Source organism: Typopeltis vanoorti, chromosome 15, assembly GCF_054136105.1.
Source record: "Typopeltis vanoorti isolate ZY-2024b chromosome 15, IOZ_Tvanoo_1.0, whole genome shotgun sequence".
In the NCBI taxonomy this organism is placed as follows: domain Eukaryota; kingdom Metazoa; phylum Arthropoda; class Arachnida; order Uropygi; family Thelyphonidae; genus Typopeltis; species Typopeltis vanoorti.
In genome coordinates this window covers 64,318,516-64,341,585 of record NC_143563.1, presented here as the reverse complement: position 1 = coordinate 64,341,585, position 23,070 = coordinate 64,318,516, and the positions used below count along the sequence as shown (strand labels likewise).

At 37.0% G+C, this 23,070-nt stretch overlaps 1 protein-coding gene across 3 annotated transcripts in view; it reads left to right on the top strand.

Annotated features, from left to right (window-relative positions):
- LOC150098823 (myeloid differentiation primary response protein MyD88-like) overlaps positions 1-23,070 on the top strand; it is a 101,014-nt gene that overhangs the window by 61,874 nt on the left and 16,070 nt on the right. For all 3 annotated transcript variants that reach the window (XM_090405696.1, XM_090405698.1, XM_090405695.1), the window contains exons 4-6: positions 20,565-20,633; positions 22,083-22,157; positions 22,552-22,726. In XM_090405696.1, the coding sequence (XP_090261822.1) occupies positions 20,565-20,633; positions 22,083-22,157; positions 22,552-22,726 (319 nt within the window). The remainder of the gene's footprint in view (positions 1-20,564; positions 20,634-22,082; positions 22,158-22,551; positions 22,727-23,070) is intronic.

The window sequence follows — 23,070 nt, the reverse complement described above, 5'->3', positions numbered from 1 at the left end:
GGAACTTTTGTTATGCTTTCTTCTTTTCCTTCACTGCCTCTTTAACTTCCTGTGTCCACCATGGAGTTCTGATTTTTCTATCCTTGCAGACAACCTCACCACATGCCTCTCTGGGTGAATCAATCAGGGTTTCCTTCAAAGCTTGCCACTGAATCTCCAAGGTTTGGTTCCTGTTCTCAAACTCTTTCATTTTTTCTTCAATAATCTTTGTGTATTTTAGTCTACAGTTCACATCTGAGAGCTGCTGAACTTTTATTCGCTTTAAAACTTTCTTACATGTTATTCTTTTCAATATGAAATTCAATTTTATCCTGCTCAAGACTAAATAGTGATCACTTCCAATTTCAAATCCTCTGTACACTCTGGTGTCCTGCACCAGGGAGAAAACATCACTATCAACAATAACATAGTCAATGAGACTTTTCTTATTCCTTGCCTCTTCTCTCCATATGAATTTGTGCACATTTTTATGTTGGAACATGGTGTTAGTAATAACCAGTCCATGTCCTGAGCAGAAATCCAACAGATATTTGCCATTATTATTAGCTTTGCTCTAATAATGGCAAATATCTATTGGATTTCTTGATTTCTGGTAATAAAAAAAATTAAAAAATATAAACATAAATGGATGGAACACGTTCAAAGAATGAAAACATAAAGATTACCAAAAGAAGCCTTAAAGTACAAGCCATTAGGAAAAAGAAAACCAGGACATCCTCTTAAACGATTCAACGATGATTTCTAAGGCCGGAATAGGCCATGCTAGGCGTAAATCCTTGATACGCATGATGATGATGATAAAGAGTAGTTCTTTTAATTAAAAAAAAAAAATTAATGAAAAGCTTTCAGTGCTCTTATTGCCAAGAATTTTTTGGATCTGTTAAAAGTAATAATTATAGAAATCTTATAGATGATATGCTGTAGTTGGCAATGCGCCATTGCAATACACATTTTCTTCCTTTCTGCATTGATAGTTGAATTTCTTTTCTTTGCATGTACATATTGATATTTATGGAAAAAAGAGGAAGGGTATAATAACTCAAAATAATTATTTCCCATATTTTGCCGTAATAATTATTTCCCATAAAGTCAAATTAACATCTCTGTGGAGCACCACACAAGTTCAGATGCATGTATACAGCACTACATGAGTAAGTGAGGCTGATGCAATGAAACAAAGCCAAGTCCAAAGTTTTAAAGTAATCTACCTGGTAAGGTATTATTGGGTTAACTGTTGGGCTAAAAGTCTGAGAATAAATTCCTTTGTAGAACAGATTTATGTTCACTATGTAATTTATTTAAGTTGGGATAGTTTTTTTTTTTTTTTCTCCAAGAAACACAAGGGAATCTTTTATTATTTACTTTGGTGGAGTAAGGTGATCTCTTCTCTTCAACACTAATCATTGTGTCACATTGCTGATTTTTCTGTTATATGTGTATGTGCTTTTGGTCTTCATAACTGAAGATGTTTACAAAATGTGGGCAAAAATATTATGTTAATAAATAATTTTTACATTAGGCATCTATATTATTAATTAGCTCCTTACAGATAATATCCAAATAATCTTTTGACCTTATCTACTCAAAAGTTCCTTTCTATCATTTAGATTGTCCAGCCATCAACACAGTCACAAGTTCCTATGCACTGTTTTACTTTAGCTAGACCTAGTATAGCTAAAGAGTATTAATAGAATTGAATCAAATCTTTGGATCTAGTGCAGAAAAACTTCTGTACTGTACATTTACACATATTTAAGTTTAAGCAGATGCTTTTGAAATCTATCACAGCTGTTATAGCATTCCCACATTTTACATAACTATGGCTCTCTCTCATACTAGCAAAATTTTGTGAGACTGCCACAAAATGTTCAAGATGGTCTTACTGCATCCATAGGCTGCTAATTGTGCTACTCCATAGTGCAGTTGGAAGAACCAGATGTGCCCTCTGATTAGAGGGTACATCTGCTTCTTGCATTCGATTCTCATCGTGCTGAGAGGAATATTTATATGGACTTCTTCAGTTGAAGGAGAGTTAGTCACACATAAACACAACTGATTCTGACAATCTATTCCACTCATTCACCACTCTCTCCAAGCAAAAAATCTAGTCCTCACTCCTTTATTACATGTAAGGGAGTGAGTAAAAATGTGTAAAATCACATCGAATAAAAATGTGTAACCACATTTTTGCTCAATAAGGAGAGATTGGAGATTTGTAACCCACAAATCTCCAATCTCAAAGTCGAATAATAACCTTATCTTTGCATTTCAGTGTTCTTTAATAACCAGGTAATCCTATGAGCTGTTTTCCACTTTTGCAATATGCCCTCTGAATTTCAACTCCCTGTCCACCACCACCAACCCCACAAATCCCTGGCTTCATCAAATACCTGGAGTGCAGTCCCATCAATATGGTACACAGATGGTAATCTTTTCACCCCAAAATGCATAACCTAACATTTTGCCACATTAAATTGGCACCCATTATTCTTTGCCCATACTACCAGTCTATTTAAATTATCCTGTAAGAATCAATATCATCCTTATTGATTATTGCTCTTATTGAGTTGTTTGCATCATCTGCAAGCAACTGAATATTTCCTCTCAGATCATTTCCTATATCATTTATTATTATTATTCAGGCCTCCATGGAATCAAAAGACTCATCTTGGGAGGTCCTTCCTAAGAAACACTAAGTCTATCAAGACTTATCGAGGGGAGGTCCACCCCCCTAAGAAACACAAAATCTATCATACCACTCCTTGAACTCATTGACCGTTCTCACTCTCACCACTCCATCAGGCAATGCATTCCATGGTTCAACCACCCTCCATGCAAAGAAGCCACTCCTCATCCTCTTGCTCACAGTTTCCTTTCGTAACTTCCAGGGATGGCCTCTTGTCATCACTCCTTCCCGCTGTTCGACCAAGCAAAAGAACTCCCCAGTGTCAACCCTGTAACCATCTCTCAACAGTTTAAAAGTCTCAATTTTATCACCTCTCCTTCTTCTATCCACCAAACTCTGCAGTCCACATTCCCTCAGCTGATCCTCATAACTATCATTGTACAGTCCTGAAACCATCTTTGTTATCTGCCTTTGTACCCTTTCCACAGTTAATTTATCCCTTTCAAATCCTGAGAACCAAATCTGAGACCAATAGTCCAAGTGTAGTCTGATCAAGATCTTATACAACGGAATGATGTATAAGATCTTATACAACTTTTATCTCTACAGGTCAGTGTCCTTCTCATTATTGCAGTAATCCTCTGCGTTACCTTCACCACCTTTGCAATATTTCTCCTAAATTTCAGGTTTCTATCAATCATCAACCCCAGATCTCTTGTCTCCCCTACTTCCTCCAGTATAACTCATCCCATAGAGTATTTTGAAAGCATATGTGTGAGGTAGAGGTGGGCAAGACAGGATATTTAGTGGGGTGTTGCTACAGACCCAGGAGTACAGAGGGTGGGGACCGGAAAAATTTAAGAAACAAATTAAATAGTAGTGGCCCAAATACAGAGTCCTGTAGTACACCACTAGCCACAGGCCTTCTACGGGACTGTTTGCCTATATTATTATTAAACAAGACCTCATGGAGTCAAAGACTCATCTAGAAAGTCCTTTTATCTCACACACATCTCATCATACTGCGTCTTAAACACATTCAAACTCCTTGCAGACACCACACTCTCAGGCAAGGCATTCCAATCATTCACAACTCTGCACGAAAAAAACCTGCCTCTCACTTCCCTACTCACACCCTCTTTATACAGTTTCCAGGGATGACCTCTGGTTCTCCCCTGATCTCCCACTATTCTCTGTAGAACTTCTCCACCATTGATCCTATAACAACCCCTTACCAACTTGTAGCTCTCTATCATATCTCCCCTCTTCCTTCTCTCCACTAGACTCTGCAAATTACATCTTTTCAATCTTTCCTCATACTCGACATTCCAGAGGTCATAAACTACCTTAGTCAGTCGCATTTGGACCCTTTCCAACATCTCTTCATCCTTCTGAAAACCAGGTGACCAAATCTGGGCACAATAGTCCATGTGTGGCCTAATCAAAGCTTTATACGATGGAACAAGAATCTCCCTACTTCTACACGTCAGTGTCCTCCGCATCATTCCCAGAAGTCTTTGTGTTGTCTTCACAATTTTGGCGATGTGTCCCCCAAATTTTAGATCCTTATCCACTATCACCCCCAGATCTCTTATTTCCTCCACTTCAAACAATATATTCTCACCTAGCATAAATTCTGCATCCCATCTTTGTTTTCCAAATTTTAAAACCTTACATTTTGCAACATTGAACTCATGTCCTCATTTGCTTGCCCAATCACTCAATTTATTCAAGTCTTCTTGCAAGGCCACAACATCTTCACTACTCTTTATGGTTCGTCCGAACTTTCCATCATCTGCAAACAACTGAATATCTCCATCCAAATCTTCGCCAATATCATTAATATACAAGTTAAATAGTAATGGCCCTAAAACAGATCCCTGAGGCACACCACTAGTGACTTTCCTTTTCTTGGATATTGCACCCCCATACACAACTTGTTGATACCTATCAGATAGCCAGTCTCCAATCCAATGCACTAATCTAATATCCAACCCCATCTGCTCTAGTTTGACTGTCAACTTATCATGAGGTACTCTATCAAAAGCTTTTGTGAAATCCAAGTATATTACTGTGTATCCTTCTCCTCTGTCCAGGGAAGCAGTCACTTTATTGTAATAAGTAAGTAGATTACTAAAACATGACCTCCCTTTAGCAAATCCATGCTGTCCATCAAAGATTATACCATTGTTGTCAACCCAACTCTGGATCCTAGTTCTCACAAGCTTCTCCAACAACTTAACCACAACACCTGACACACAGATAGGCCTATAGTTTGATGCTTGAGTTCGATCACCTCCTTTATGAAGTGGCACAATCTTGCCCTCCTTCCACTCCTTAGGAATTTGACCGAGTGCAAGACTCATATTAAAAAAATATGTCAAGGCAGGTGTCAACTCCTTGGGACGTTCTTTCAGAATACATTGTGTTATATTATCAAGTCCCACAGCATTATTTACATCTAGTTTACTCAACTCCCCAAACACCTCTTGCTCACTTACAGTCAGTCTCTCCTCCCCATCGTCAACTGCTCTTAATCTCTCCATGAGGTCACATTCACAAGATTGAAAGATCTTTATGAACTGCTCATTAAGTATCTCCACCACACATTCTGCAACAGCTGTCTTTATACCATTTCCTCCAATCAGTGTCATCCTTCCATAATCATTCTTTCTTTTGCTGGCTACATATCGAAAGAACTCCCTAGGATTCTTTTTAGCTTCATTAGCTAACTGCTGTTCATACCTCTCTTTAGCTACTCTCACCAACCAAGTCACCCTCCTTGCCTGGTCTTTGTAGACCTCATGAAATTGGTACTTCCACTTCTCTTATGCTGCCTCCACAATGCCCTTTTTCTCTGTATTGCATGCTTAATCTCTTTATTCATCCATCTCACACCTACCTTATTTAACCTTCTCACCCATGGTATACATTTAGACATTGCATCTACTAAATATTTTTTGAAAATCCCCCAAGCTGCATTGATCTCTTTTCCAGCTAACTCCTCATTCCATGCTACACCTGCAAGCTGTCTCCTGAGCTCTTCATAATCACCCCCTTGTAGTTCCACATATACCCTTTTTTCACAGGAGTCCTTGCACTGCTGGCAACCACCCAAGTAATCACCTCATGGTCACTTTCACCAATTGGTGGATGATTTGATACCTCATTGATAATTACATCCTCCGATGAGATGACCAAATCCAAGACCCTTAATCCTCTTGTGCCCTCTGTTACATACTGTCTGAGGTAGTTATCCCTCAAAAACTCAAGAAACTCATTTTCTTTACTTCCAGTTGCTATCTCTTCATTCCAGTCTATATTGGCATAATTAAAATCACCCATAATGATCACCCTTTTCTTATTTGCTTGGCTTATTTGACTATACATTTCACTATCACCACCATCCACATTACCAGGTCTATAACAACATCCCACCAAGTATTTGATTCTATTCACCTCTATCTCACACCATACTGCCTCAAAACCACTGGCCCCATTTCCCTCTTGCATCTCTACCTTGTATGGACATAACTCTTTCTCTATCATCAATAGCACTCCCTCTCCCTTTTTACCCCTTCTATCCTCACGAAACACATCATACCTTTCCACCTCTATTCCTGTCAGGATGTCATCCTCATCTAACCATGTCTCACTTATTCCGACAGTCTCTGGGTGCACAGACGCAATTAGTGCAACCATTTCATCCGCCTTGTTTCTTATACTTCTAGCATTGGTATACAAACACAACAACTCATTTCTGGATCTACAGCTAGTTCCACTGATACCACTCACTCGATGTGATCTATCCATGCTGGACTGGGGCCATTTTCCTTTCTGCTTCTTCATTTTAGAACCCTTTGCAATTCCATCTGTTTCGTTTTGATCCCTGATCATCCCATTACTTTCTTGCCTACACATGCTCTCACCTCCTCTTGGAGCATCCACCTTTCTCACGCTGTGTATCCCTGTCCACCCTGAGCCTCCCCGTTTCCCTGCTCCTCTTGCACACCCATTCTCTCATTTTCTATACTCATACCACTCACTTCCCCATTCATTTCCACTCCTTCAATCTCTCCTGCTCTTCCACATCACTCCCCTCTCGATCTGATTCATTCTCTCTATTCACTTCTCCACTTTCCAGCAGCAGTCTCTCCAAGAGACTCACACCATAACCACTCAAATGCAGTCCATCGCTCCCATACAGCTCACTTCGTCCCTCAAACTCATTCCACACATTAACAAACTGTACTCCCATCTTCTCACACATTTCAGCCAGAATATCATTCATAATCCTTGCTCTCCACCTCATTTCACCACAATCATACCTAGGCAACACTGACTACCCTTCCTGTCACACTATTCTCCTTTATCTTTCCAAGCAGTCTCCTGACATTCATTTTGACATGCTCTTTGTTCTCTCTCAAATCATTTGTACCAATTAATACAATTAACTCTTTTGCTCGTTCCCGCCTCATATTCAATGCCTCAATCACTCTACTCATTTTACCACCTGGAAAACATACCTTGTGCATTTTATCCTCTAGCACACCTTTAATAATGGAGTCGCCATACAACGCCACTCGCTCATCTTTTGTTAACTCTTTCATGCCATCATGATTTATTTTAATAGTTTTGACCTGAATTCGCTTAATTTCATTCCACATCCATTTCATTTCTTGCTTCATCCAATCCAATTCACCTTCCGAACCTCGCGACACATTCCCTCTATCATTAAATCTTTCTAACTTTCTAACTCTCGACCCCCTCTTCTCACTTTCCCTCTCATTCATCCTTCTTTGTTTCCGTACTTTCGGTCCAACATACGTCCAACTTTCACTATCATTCTTCTCACTTTCACTCTCACATATCTTTCTTTGTTTCCGTACTTTCGGACTAACATGCGTCCAACTTTTGCTATCATTCTTCTCACTTTTACTGTCATTCATCTTTCTTTGGTTCAGTACTTTCGTTCCAACATGCGTCCAACTTTCGCCATCAGTCATTCTTTTTTCGCTATCATTCATTCTTTTGATTTTTTTTACTTGCGATTTCTGCATCACGCCATTTCTACTTTCATTCGTTCTCTCGATTTCATTTCTTTCCGCCTCACTTTCGTCCCTTTTAACATCCGTTACGGTTGTCAAATCGCTCCTTTTCTTTTTTCCTGATTTTTTAACATTTTTTCGCTTCTCTTGCTCACCATCCATTTCTTTCAAACGTGCACTCGCGACACAATCGGTACTAGCACTTTCTGTCATCAACTTCATATTCGCATTCATCAATTCCTCGTTCAGGTCACATTTCGCACACACCCTTCTTCCATCCGCACTAAACATTCACAAATCATTTATGTAATCGAAGGAATACATATAACAGACCTCACACTTAACGAACCGACTGAAATCCAAATTAAAATCATGGAATGACAATGCTACCGCCATTTTTTTTTTTTCTCTGCAGGTTACTAGGTCTAATATTAACGTTTTCGTATTTAGTTTAAGCAAGAAAAAAAAAAAACCCACACTAATAATATAGGTAGCGTACAACGTTTACAGCCGCTCTTACTTAAACAATTACGCATATATACTTAATTATTCCTAGTAAAACTTATCTGAATCAGGAGCTCTTCGAAACACGTCCGTAGCGCTTGACCCACTAGCACCCTCTCAATATAGACTACTAACTGGTATCTCTTTTTCAGCCAATCTCTATATGCTACTACTTTGCTATTTTGGCTAATATCTTTCTTATTCATGCAGTTTATTCAGCTGGCTTCTTACCATACTTGTCTTAGTTATTAGTTAATTTGCCATTTGCTAAAATAGCTGAAATGTTTTACTTATTCTGTAGTTTCTGATTGATAATGTTGTTATTTTTCATGCTCTTGTCTATTTTCATAGTTTGCCTTTTTATTAATGATTTTCATATCAAATCTTTTGCAGCAGTTATTCAGTTTATTTGACAAACTTTAGTTTAAGATTATAACATCATCTACATTAAGTAAAGAAAACTCATGTAAACATCTTGGATTTTGATATCAAATTTAATATGATATTATTTTCCTTTATAACACAATTCATAGAGATAATAAATAACAGTATAGATAGTATAAACCTTTCTTTCACCTGATTTAACATCAAACTAGTTTGCAGTAGATCCTTTAACTGCTGACTTGCAGCATAAGTAAATGTCACTCTGTATAATGTCCCACTTAAACTATATTATTTTTGAACAGCTTCTTCCTTGACAACTTACCATAGGCCTTTTATAGATTTACAAGACTTAATAGATCTTTGCCATTTCTCATCAAGTTAAAATCTGGTCTGCAACATTTATTTGTCCGTGCGGTTAGCCTACTGACTGTGTGCTTCGCAACCATATGCCTGGGAAAGGAGTGTCCTTGGCTCGATTCCCATCGGAGACGTGAGGAGCTGAAGGATCTTCCTTAACTATATAGCCAAGTTAGCCGATCTTGGGTTCCCCCCCCCAGTTTATCTGGGGTTTTTCATCCTGCAAGCAGGCAAATCGGCCCCGTGAACACACAGGCTACAGTCATAGGATATAGTACGGCAAGGAGGGCAACGGGAAACCACCTCGCTTATAGTCATTTCCCTTGTATGGTAGCATAGCTGCCTCTACCATCCATATGGATGAAAGGAAACTAATCAATCAAAATCAATCAATATTTATTTATCCCGAACACATTGTTTTTTCCTAACTTTGTTTTTAACAATTTTTATTAGCCTCTTCTAATTATGCTTAGAGAAGTCTTACATTGAACACTGAATAAGGAAATTCCTCCATAATTCTTACATTCAATTTATTTTAATTTTTCATCTGAAGGTGAGTAACTGGTCTCATACAGTAGTAGAAGGGTCCCCCCCCCCTCCTGGAAACTCTTGTTTTTAATCCCTCAAAACAGGTAAATTGGTCAGAAGAACACATGCAATTTACAGTTATAGCAAACTGTGCAGATATTATTAACTGCCCTATCCTAAATCAGTACCAGGTTTTTAGGAAGCCAAGTTACTTGGCTTTGACAGGCCATTGATCCTAACAGGAAATGGGAGATGTTTATAACACCAAAAATGTACTCACGATTGCATTCCTCCTGGATAAATTCTCTTGCTGGGTTATCTCATTTAATAATTTTTCAGAGGAATTGCTTCAGAATTCCTTAGAAACATTTCCTAGAGGAAATGTTTCTAAGCCTTTTTTCGACCTCCTGAGTTAGTCAATCTCTGGCACGGGAAACTCAAGAAAATTGTCGGTAGAACCCACATTATTTCAGACATTAAATATATTGTGTTAGGGTTAGGGATCACAAGATGGCGGCACTTGTTGAGCCATTCTCTTCACTGCATGCCGCTTAATTAGTGATAGCCTTGGGTCAGCTATCTCTGATTGGATACCAGTGGAGATTGAACTGCCCGCTTAGTTTCCAAAAGTTAGATAGGGCTAAAAATGGCCTTGCTTACTCCCTATACAGGAATAAAAAGGCATTAACTGCTTTTTTTTTATAATTGCTTGCATCCAAGTAATTTTAATAATATCCAAATGTTATTTCAGTTTGAATGAATTTACATCCATGTAACTATTAATGTGTAAACACTTCAAGGCTGGTAAGGGTGGGGTTGATACTATAAATAGAGATGATTTTTAAATTTATAATAAAACTGCCAAAATTGTTCAGAAATACCATATTGCAATAACATTTGAGTTAATTTTTTTAATAGAGCAATTAAGATATTTCTAAATATCTTGATTGTCAGTTTCTGAATTGTGCAAAAAATAAATGAAAAATACAAAAAAAAGTATAAAATTGATTTTTTTAAAAAAAATCCCTAGCCCATCCACAGTACAAAATGTACTATAGGTTTACAAATAATCATTTGTGAGTGGCAGCAACATAAAAAAAAAAAAATGGACATGAATTCATTTGTCAGCTTGAAATTTTTTTTCAACTATTTATATTCTTATTATTATTATTACGCCTCCATGGAGTCACGTGAATCATTTTATAAAATCCATTAGTCTTGCTTATGCCTACTACACCTCATCTTATATTTGTTTATACCCAATAGTAGTCTGGTTCACGTACTGATATCAATGGGGAAAAAAGTCTGCTCCTTGCCCATTGTGTTTTTCCTAAAGTTCTAGAGATTTCCTTTCTGGTCTCTTTTATTATGCAGAAAATCTACTCTGTAAGATTCTCTTATCAACTTATAAATCTCTAATGTTCTCCTTTTATCAGTCTGCCAAGTTGTTTGTGTGTGTGTGTGTGTGTGTGTAATCTGTGCCTCATTATTTTTTTATTACTCTGCACCTTCTCCACATTTTCTTTATTCTCTCATCTGTTTGCTTCCTCTCCAAATATGTAAGCAATTAGTTCTGTACATGGTAATCCAGATGTGTTCTGATCAAGTTTTTACACAGCAAGAGAAAATAGAGTTCCTTGAAGATTAGAAGAAATTACCGGGTAGTAGAGGAAAATTAAGATGAATAATGTTAAATTAAAAAGCTTTACAGTAAGTAAAATATGGAGCAAGTATGAAAGACAGCAAGGGTTTGTTAAGGGAAGATCTTTAAGTAATCTACTCCCATTTTATAATAAGGTGACAAAGTTACTGGATAGAAGAAATTCATACATTATGATATTCCTTGATTTTGCTTAGAAAAATCAGCCATGTCCTAGAAGACTGGAAGATGGTGGCACATGATAGAAGAAGAAGATGATGATGAAGATACTTAATCAAGGTGACCAAAGCACATCCAGAGCTGTACGACAATTGTAAGTATTGGAGGACAACAAGGGTTAGTTATTGGGAGATCTTATTTCTGTAATCTCCTCACATTTTGTAATACAGTGACAGCATTATTGGACAAGCACTGATATTTTTCTTAATTTTGCAAAATCAAGGTTGATATACTGTATAAATTAAGATTGGTGGACTTATATAATAAAGGTTGGATAGGAGAATAGTTTGCTGACAGATGGCTAGTTGTTTAGAAAGGAGCAGTATATAGGAAACGGAGTGACGTGGGATGTCACATAGTTATTTTCTTGAACCATCGCATTAATGATATTGTGAATGATCTGGAAATTGTATCTAGTCTTCATTGTTGATGCAGAACTGGGAAGAATTATTAGATATAATTGCTGTGATGTGAATGGATGGTATTTCAGTTTTGCCAGAAAGTTGGTAATGGCCTCAGAGAAGGTTCTCACTTACTTTAAAGTGAGACTACATTACAAGCTGTTGAAGAGACCAAGGATTTGAAATTTGATGTATGCTGACTGAAAAGGACAAAGTGAAACATTTAATTGGTTTGCCCATTATATAAGGCTCTTAATAGACAACATGAGGACACTGCTTTGCAGATTTGGTTGCTTGGGTTTTTAAAGGAAATAAAGAGTCCGGTGACCAATGTAATATTAGGATTATGGAATATTAAGTTGCATAACTTGACTTGCTGTTTAATTTGTATATTAATGATATTGGTGAAGATTTGGATGGAGATATTCAGTTGTTTACAGATGATGCAAAGTTGGGACGAACCATGAAGAGTAGAGAAGATGTTGTGGCCTTACAAGAAGACTTGAATAAATTAAGTGATTGGGTACGGGAATGGGGACGCGAGTTCAATGTTGCAAAATGTAAAGCTTTAAAATTTGGAAAACAAAAATAGGAATTTATGCTTGCTGAGGATATATTGTCGGAGGTGAAGGAAATAAGAGATCTGGGGTGATGGTGGATAAGGAGCTGAAATTTAGGGGACATATAGCCAAAATTGTGAAGACAACACAAAGGTTTCTGGGAATGATGCAGAGGACACTGACTTGTAGAAGTAGGGAGATTCTTGTTCCGTTGTATAAGGCTTTGATTAGGCCACACATGGACTATTGTGCCCAGATTTGGTCACCTGTTTTTCAGAAGGACGAAGAGATGTTGGAAAGGGTCCAGAGGTGACTGACAGGTAGTTTCTAACCTCTGGAATGTCAAGTATGAGGAAAGATTGAGAAGATGCAACTTGCAGAGTCTGGTGGACAGGAGAAAGAGGAAAGATACAGTAGAGACCTATAAGTTAGTAAGGGGTTGTTATAGGATCAATGCTGGAGAGGTTCTATGGAAAAATAGTGGGAGATCAGGGGAGAACCAGAGGTCATCCCTGGAAACTTTATAAAAAGAGTGTGAAGTGGGAAGCAGGTTTTTTCATGCAGAGTTGTGAATGATGGAATGCCTTGTCTGAGAGTGTGGTGTCTACAGAGAATTTGAGTATGTTTAAAGCACAGTACGATGAGCTGTGTGTATGATAAAAGGACCTCCTAGATGAGTCTTTGACTCCATGGGGTCTTGGGTAATAATAATAATTTGATGAATAGGACAAAAAATGAGATATGATTAAGATGGTAAAGTGGTGTGTAAGGATCATACAGAATAGGTATATGGGAGTTTTGAGAATAGAGCTGGAGAGAGAAGAGACTACCTCTGAAACTTTAAACAAGGAAGTGGAAAGTAAATATTTTCTATGAAGTGTATGTGTGCATTGGCATATACACCATTCTTCATGGAATGCATTGTCAAAGTATTGAGCATCGATGACAATTGAATTTGAGTGGTGGGGCAGGTGATTAGGATTCTAGTGTAGACTTATTTTTAAACACTGAGCCTGTAGCTCCATGGAGGTCACATAGTGATAATAAAATTAATAATATAAATACAAGAAAACTTCCTACTTGAAATTCACTGTTGTCTTCAGGAATGCCAACTCTAAATGCATTTTGATTTCACTGGCATCTAATAAATGGCTTTGCAAAGTATCACACAGGTTTTTTTTTTTTTACAACAAATTTGGAAACACCTTAGAAATGTTCCTCGACTAAGCATTTTTTGCAGTATGCAGTTTTAGTTTTTTGAGATTGTGTGATATCATTTTATATATCATATGATCACCTGTATAGTGTTTTCCATTTACTTATATTTAATGTTTAAAGCAAATAAGAATGTACACTCTCACCTGTCTTCATGCTGATTGAAGATCACGTTTAGATGGGAATTAATCATTGATGGGGATTGATCATTGATTTTCTTGGTTACAGTATTTGCTGTGCAAAGCTTATTATGTAGATATGATTCCAATATTCAAGAGTATAAACACAATACCATAAGTAAGATTATTATTTAAGATCTTGATATTTCACTGGATTTCCAACAAGCTTCTTCAGAGCTCAAAAATACTTGTCATAGTACATAAGGCACTAACACTCAAGTAGTGAGGAGACAATTCAGAATTGCAACGGACAAAATAACTATGCACAGTTATGGAACGATGTAGGGTTGAATAAAAAAAAAGTTTACATCTGCTACATTGAAAGTGGTCTTAATATGACTGTTTCCCAAATTTTTGGTAAATCAGTGCAGCCATACTTGTGGAGGTTTGGAAGTACTTACTTCATTGTAATCTCTCCTGTGGGTTGCTCTCTTATCATGGTGGGGAGGTTCCTGTAATCCTGAGAGCTGTGCTGTTGGGTTTGTACATTAGGTGGCCGGGTCAAGGAGGAGTTTGCAGACTAAGTGCAATCCATTGAATGGGATCCACAACCATCTTAGTCTGTGCCATTGGAATCATATCCCCATGCTGTCAAGTGCAACATTCTCATATTAAGAGAAGTTGCATATAGGCCTCTTCCAGATAGCATCCCTGTTTTCTTTTTTTTTTTTTTAAAGAAAGGTCATGTGGATTATACTTTGGCTTAATCAGCCATCTTCAGTCAACAGTAGACAAATTTTGGAAAATCATTCTTATTCAAATGACTGCTGATAATTATATTATTGCTGATGCTAAATTCAAAAATAGTTTTTCCAGTTGTACCAAGTTCTGTATAGTACTAATTTTCTTCTTTTTAATCCTGTGTAAAAGGATGTATAATATACAGCCCTGCCTTTCTGCTGATGGCAACAAATGTTTTTCAAGATCGATATTAACAAATCTTCTCTGACAACTTAGTAGATTAAGTTGTGGGTGATGGAAACTTTATACACTCCTAGATATGTTTGAGAATGAGTTTTGTCCTCAGGTGAACATGTAAGATTAGGATGGGAAGGAACGCGAGTAGTTCTGCTGTAATTTTATGTATCAGGTGAGGGAAAAGAGAGGCATTTAGTAGTTTATCAATTTTACAAGAGTTATAAAAACAGGCTAAAAAAGATGTATACACTCCTAGATATGTTTCAGAATAAATTTTGTCCTCAATGTGAACAGGTAAGGGTTGCTATTTTATGTGATTGAAGATTATATTTTTTTATCACTGATTATCTTTTCATATGTATCCTAGATATGTGAGATAGGAATAGTTCTAGTGTAATTTTATGTATCAGGGGAGGGAGAAGAGAGGCATTTAGTATTAGATATATGGGATAGGAATAGTTCTGGTGTAATTTTATGTATCAAGGGAGGGAGAAGAGAGGCATTTAGTATTTTAAAAACAGGCTAAGCATGGGGAAAATAATTGAGTTCTGCAGCAAGAGCTGTGTCATTGGTGTTTTAACGATACTGTATATTAGGCTGAACGGTTGTATGACTGGGGGGAGGGGAAGCTTTCTATAAGCCAAAACAGATAATGAAGAGACTGTTTAAAAGATGTATGATTAATGTGTCCTCAAAGGACAAAACAGTCAGTCATTTCTTTTACGAAGTGTATTTTTTTTATGTTGGTTGCTTAGATATACTAAAAATGAATCTAATGTATCTGAGTCACGGGATCAAATAGCAAACATATAATCTTCATAGCATAGCCAGACTAAATGTTTGAATGTAGCTGTGTTATTTTCTCTTTCTGTGTTGAAATTAGCTAAGAATAGAGATAGAGGGAATTTACCATCTCATCTAGTTGATTGTATATTTTTTCTTTCCTAAAATAACTTGTATGCAGAGTGAGTTTGTATAATTCAAAAATGTAAGAAGTTGGACTTATCAAATGAGTGGTTTCTTTTTATCGTACCATTATTAAATAGAGATGCAAATGTCAAAAAACTAACCAGAATATCTGAATTTTAAGATGTTGGCTATTAACATATGCTAAAAATAAATCTTATGTGGGCCACAGAACCACACCAAACATATAATTTTCATAGCATAGTCAAACCAAGAATGGGTGTAGCTTGTTGTGCATTCTCTTGGAAAAGATATTTTGATAGGTTTATTAATATAACTTTAAAATAAATAGAATTTAAAAAAAAAAATAGAGGAGCAGGAATTACTTATGAGGAGAGACAAATGATTTGATTTTTGACAACTTTGTAAGTGGGACTGTCTATATTATTAACTACTGGACAAAGGAGAGGAGTATTGGATTTGTGATTTTTGGGTCCTATATATCCTATATATTGAGTCTTTATAACAAACAGAAACTATTGTAGCATGTTTCTATTTTTAAAATGTCAGTTTATTTTAGATACTCTACAGTTTAGGCTAACAGTTTTTTCACTTTTAGTTAATATGGTTAGTAAAGTAACGCCTTTGAACTCATTTTGAAAATATGTTTGAATTTAAAGCCTTGCTTATATTAGTACTATACCTGACCTGCATGTTATTATTATTATTACCACGGGCTACTCCAGGAGTCCTTAGACTCATCGAGGGAGGCCCTAAACATCATGTTCACACAGCTGTTCAACATTCTCACAGTATCTATCATACCTTGCCTTGAACTCGCTCACTGTCATAGCACCCACAACAGACTCTGGCAGCTTATTCCACTCATTTACCACTCTAAAAGTAAAGAACCCAGCTCTAACACCCCTGCTAACCACGCTCTTGCCCAGCTTCCATGGGTGTCCCCTAGTTCTCCCACCACCAGTCCTGATCTCAAAAATATCATCTGAATTAATCCTATAGAATCCTTTTAGCAATTTGAATGTCTCAATCATATCTCCCCTTTTTCGCCTATCAACTAGTTTCTGCAACCCACAAATCTTCAACCTGTTCTCATATGGTGCATTCCATAGACCTGCTATCATCTTAGTCACTCGCCTCTGGATCCTCTCAACCTCCTCCCCATCAAGAAGGAACCGAGGTGACCAAATCTGGGCACAGTAGTCGAGATGAGGTCTTATCAGGGCTCGGTACAGAGGTACAATAACTTGTTTTTCTCTGCTCGTCAAGGTATTTTTCAACAACCAAGTGAGTTGATGAGCTGATTTAGCTACTTTCGCAATGTGCCCCCTAAACTTCATCTCCCTATCCACCAACACTCCCAAGTCCCTGGCCTCATCAATCTCTTGGAGTACAGTTCCACCAATGTGGTATACTGCTGCTAATCTTTTCACTCCGAAATGCATAACCTTACATTTTGTCACATTAAATTGACATCCATTCTCCTTAGTCCAGAACTCCAATCTATCTAAGTCATCTTGCAAGACTTTGACATCTTCTGCATTCACTATCGCCCTACCCAACTTTGCATCATCAGCGAACAAATGAACTGTCCCACTTAGATCATTCCCTATATCGTTAATGAACAGATTAAACAGCAGTGGTCCAAGAACAGAACCCTGTGGCACACCACTAGTCACAGGCCGTTTTTTGGACTCTACTCCTGAATAAACTACTCTTTGATATCTCTCCATCAACCACCCAGCTATCCATCTCACCAACCCTATATCCATTCCCATATGTTGTAGTTTGCGGATTAGAATTCCATGTGGTATCCTGTCAAACGCCTTTGCCAGGTCCAGCAGTATCACTGTAAACCCATTTCCCTTATCCAGTTCAGCCGTCACCTTGTTATAAAACTTGAGCAAGTTACTGAGGCATGATCTACCCTTCACAAAGCCATGCTGTCCTCTGTACAGTATCTCATTTTCATCAATCCATTCCTGTATTTTTCCCTTGACTACTTTCTCCAAGACCTTGACAACGACTCCTGATATGCTGATCGGTCGGTAATTTGCAACCATAGTCTTGGATCCTCCTTTATGCAGTGGAACTATTTTCCCCTCTTTCCACGCCTTCGGGACTAAGCCAGACCTGAGACTCAGATTAAACAACATGGTCAAGGGCACTGATAATTCATTAGCCGCTTCATGCAAGACCCGTGCCGGTATACCATCCAATCCCACAGATGTATTCACATTAAGGTTCTGTAATAGACTATTCACCTCCACTTCATTCATCACAATTCCCATATAAACTAATGGTTCCTTCATTTTTTCAACATCACCACCTGGATGATATACTTTTGCAAAGTGCGCGCTCAGTAACTCCACTATATCGACTGGTTCAGTGAACTCTTTACCATCGTCATTCCTTAAAATCATTTTGCCATGTACAGTTTTTTTCTTGCTTGCAGCATATTGAAAGAACTGTTTGGGATTCTCTTTTGCTTGCATAGCTAGTTTCCTTTCATAATCGGCTTTTGCTGTTTTTACCACACTCGTTACCCTTCTAGCCTGTACTTTATACCGTTCGTGTGCCTGCAGGTCACCCCTTTCTTTAAATTCCCTCCATAGTTGTTTCTTTTTTTGCAGCTCAAGCTTAATGGTGTTATTCATCCATTTAACCCCTCCTTGTTTCACTATTCGGACCTTAGGTATACAATCAGCCATAACCTCCTGTAAATGCTCTTTGATCACTTCCCATGCTCTATCGACGTCCAGCCCTTGCAGTTGTACATGCCATGGCACTGATCCAAGCAATCTCCTAAGGTTGTCATACTTGCCAGCACGGTAATTCCACATATACCCTGTCTTAATCACAAATTTCACACCTTTAGCCACCTCCCAGGTCAAGACCTTATGATCTCTCTCACCAATAGGTGGCAACATGGTCATATTCATTACAGTCAAATTCTCAGATACTATTACCAGGTCAAGCACTCTCACACCCCTAGTATTTTCAATTACATGCTGTTTCAGATAGTTATCCCTTAATAATTGAATAAAATCCATTTCCTTCCTCACATGTGTCCTCTCCTCCTTCCAATCAACGTTACCATAGTTGAAATCCCCCGTAATAATTACCCTCCTTCCACTCATTTCATCAATTTGTTTATGCATACCATCTCCACCATCTATTCCATCACCTGGTCTATAGCAGCACCCAACTGTATATTTTATTCTGCCAGTATCAATCTCACACCAAATAGCCTCAAATGAGCTCCTTTCACTATCCTGCAATACTTCAATTCTCCTTGGCTGCAGTTCATCAGCTATCATCAATAACACCCCTCCCCCAATTTTATTCTCTCTGTCCCTCCTAAACATACTATAACCTACACATTCTATCCCACTAACTATATCATCTTCCGTCAGCCATGTTTCACTAATGCCAATAACCTGTGGCCAGGAAGAGCCAATCAAGGCCAAAAATTCTTCCTTCTTGTTCCTAATACTCCTGGCATTAGTATACATGAATTGCAGTGTTCCCTTTGTCCCACCCCTATCTTGATGCGTTATTCTAAATATCCCATTCCCATTTTTTGTCCTTATTGCTGGCTCAGGTACATTATATACATTTTTGCACTCAACTGTCTCACTGATGTCTGGATATCCACTTCCCCCCCTCCTTGGTAGTTCTAGTTTCCCTGGTTCTGCACATCCATTTTCACTTCATTCAGCAACACTTTTTCCAGTCTCCGCACACCAAGTCCATTCAAATGCAGTCCATCCATCTTGTATAAGTCCTTTCGCCCATCAAACTCATTCCACACGTCCACAAATTCCACACCACACCGTCCGCATAACCTGCGCATAATATCATTTGCGATTATGGCCCTCCTTCTAAACTCCTCTCTGTCATACCGCGGTAACAGACTCACCATTCTAACTCTGTCACTCTTTTCTTTCGCTACCTTTAACAATACTTTCAAGTCCTCTCTCATAAAAAATTTATCACCTTTCAATTCATTCGTACCAGCCACAATTGTTATTTCTTTCACCCTCTGTTTTTGCACTCTAATGCTCTCACTTACATCCTTAAATTTTGCACCCGGCAAGTACGATTTAGTTACACTCCCATCTATTACTCCTCTTAATAACGAGTCACCATACAATACTCTCTCCTTCATTTCGGAAACTCGCCCACGCTGTTTATTTCCGTTAGCCGAATCACTCTGGAAAGAGTTTTGCAGGTGCTCTAATTCCGCTGCGCATCTTGTATCACTGCACGCAGCCTAGCGATCTCACTTCCTACAAATAATTCCTCATTTTTTTTATCATTCAAACCATTTTCTCTTTCTGTATAATTGCTCTCACTCTTTCTTAGATCACCGCTCACATTGCCATCTTGTACACCGCAATTCCCTATCGAGCCACTATTTTCACTCGCATTCTGGCTTTCTTCAACCATAACTGTCTCACAACCTGACACATACTTCGACTCCTCACTTTGCATACACTTTCTACACATTCTCCCACCACTATCACTTTCAACCCATACTCCAGACTCATTCGGGAATGCATACATTCCACACACATCACACCGGACAAACTCTCTCACACTACAGTTTTTGAACAATGCCGTCGTATTTTTGGACGCCATTATCTTACGTCGCATTGGCGCCATATTCAAATATATGAAATGTATCGTTAAAGACTAAATTAATTTACGGAATTTACACCAAAATCACACAGACACAACAAGCTACCAAATTTAGACAATATTACGTTATGATTTTTAACATTTATTCTAATTTCCATTCAAAATTGTACTTAGCTTTCGGGAGCTCCCTGAAAATACGACCGTTCCCCTGGCACTCTAGCGGCGATCTTGATGTTATAGTGCCATTGAAGATAATTTTTGAGATCTGTCTGCTGATGATGCCAAACTGCTATATTTCTATCTAGCAAATCCTTACCTCTTAATTAATGGCTCTTCACTCTCTGGGGATAATATGATTTTGTTTAATCTGATTTTAAATTTCATTTTCTAACAGAAGCTGATGTGCAGGCATATTATAGAAGGATGCAAATTCGTGCAGAGCCACCACTGCAGGTCGCAGAAGGTGAGAATATAATTTTTTTGCTTTAAGATTTCTCTATATTGTATTTTTACCTGTTACTTTATATTTTAGTGGGATAAATTTTTGCAAATATGTTTTACAGAACATCATCAAATTCCTGGCATGTACCCTCAAAGGGTGTACAGGATATTATGATAGTACTACATGAAGAACTTATATCATTACTAACTTCCTATCAACAATTTTCCTCCAAATCAATCTGTTATCTGTCAAGACTCCAACATTATCAGATCTTATATTTCTGTGTTCTACGTCATTTTACTTATCAATCCATCTATATCTCAGCCTTCCTCTGGTTTTTTTTCCTGCCAACCTGACGGAGAACACTTGTTTTGCTAATCTTTCCTCTCCCATTCTATTTAAGTGACCATACCACCTGAGATTAGCTCTGCTAATGCATTTATGGATGCTAACAATGTTAAGTTCTTCCCTAATCTCGTTTTTAATATGATATTGCCATTGATGCCATCTGTTCATGCCCCTAATCTTTCTCAGGACTCTCATACCTTTGCTCTCTAGTCTTTGGTCAAGTGTTTTATTTCTAATCCAGCTCTCAGATCCATAAGTTAAAATTGGTTTTGAACACTGTCTTGTATAATTTAGTGTTTTGGATAATTTTGGATAGCTAATTTAGTGTTTTGGATAATTTCTCTCTTATTCTGTATAAATTTATTCAATTGACTTCCTACCATAATTTATAGATCCTGCTGTCTATTTCCATATTTAACTTACCATCATCACTAAAAATCATGCCTAAGTAGCTGAAATGTTTTACTTGTTCTATAGGTTCTCCATTCAGAATGTAGTTGATATTTTCAATTTTTTTGCCTATTTTCATTGTCTGTGTTGTTATTGCTGATTTTCATACCAAATTTATTACCTGAGTTATTCAATTTAGTCAGGGAATCTTGCAGACTTGTACTGGATTTATTTAAAAGTATAACATCATCTGCAAAAAATAAAAAGCTGAGGTTAACATCTTTTATACCTTCTCTGTAGGTATTTTCATGTGTGCTTCTTCACGAAATAAGTAATCATTCCTCCAGTCATATATAACATAAGTAGCTGCTTGTCAACAGCCATACACAGTTCAGCTTCTCATCTTCCTTTTACCTTTACATTTATGCTTGTTTTTTGAAAGAGTCTTTCTCATACTGTTTTCCTTAATGACTATGACTTTAAGCTGTTTAAGAAAGGTACCAACTGTTCCTTATTTCTCCTTACAAATTTTTAAGAAGAAATGGATATCAGATTTAAACAGATAATAGTATTGTGTTATCTGTTAAATGTGTGTACTTACAAAGTTATTGCTCAGGTGTTTTTTTAGAAAATTAACAATTTGATTTTCTTTTTTTTTTTTTTTTTCAGATAGTTCACGTTGAACATTATTTTTGTTATGAATATTAAATTAAGATTTTTTTTTTCTTATAGTTAGTTCATGTCGGGCAGTGGATTTCCCCCCTGATAATCCAAATTTGCTTACTATACATGACCACTCAGAAGGACGTAAGTGTTTTAATTTTTTTCTGTTTAGTATTCTTATTATTATTATTACTGCTACTTAGAAATGGCTCTACAGTTTAAACTTTATTTTACTAACTTCCACATCTGGTTTAAAATCTGATAATCTCTATGAAAGATATCTTGTGAAATGATTTGGCATTGATTTGATTTAGAAAGATAAAGAAATTAATTTTATACAATGCAAGAAAAAACTGTTGTTTCTTTTTGGATAAGACTTTGTCTACATCCTTTTAAAAAGCTTATTCATTCATTTATTCAAAAAGTCAGATATTCTGAAGTCAGAAAACATTAATATGCTTACAAATTGAATTGTTGATATGATTTTTTTTACTGCAGTATATTTCATATAAAGTAACGTTAAAATTACTTTTTCCAGGCCCAACATATTATGATGCATATGTTTGTTATGCAAAAGAAGATCAAGTATTTGTGAATGAACTAGCTAAATACTTGGAATCTCCACAGTTTGGAATAAAGCTCTTTATTAAAGGAAGAGATCTTCTTTTAGGTAAAGAAGAATATGAGACTTATGTCAAACTAATTGAGGAAAGGTAAGTTATAAATGCACTTATCCATATAAAAAAGAACTTTCACATAAATGGATTTCCTGAATAAATTTTTTCTATCATTGCTTTGTTGCTGCATGTTTCATTTAACAATCTTTCTAAGTAATTACTTCAGCATTCAAAATATCTTCAGCTTTCATATGACCATCACCATCTCTGATTCCTTTTACAGTACTCTTTCCTCCATTTCTAAGCTTTTCTCAATAGCCTCCAGAATATTTTGCTTTCTTCCTAATATTTATTTTCTATATTCTTACCAGTTTTCCTATGTCTAGCTACTTTTATACATTTTGTTACTTTCTTTCATTTTCTTCTGTATTCTCTCGGAG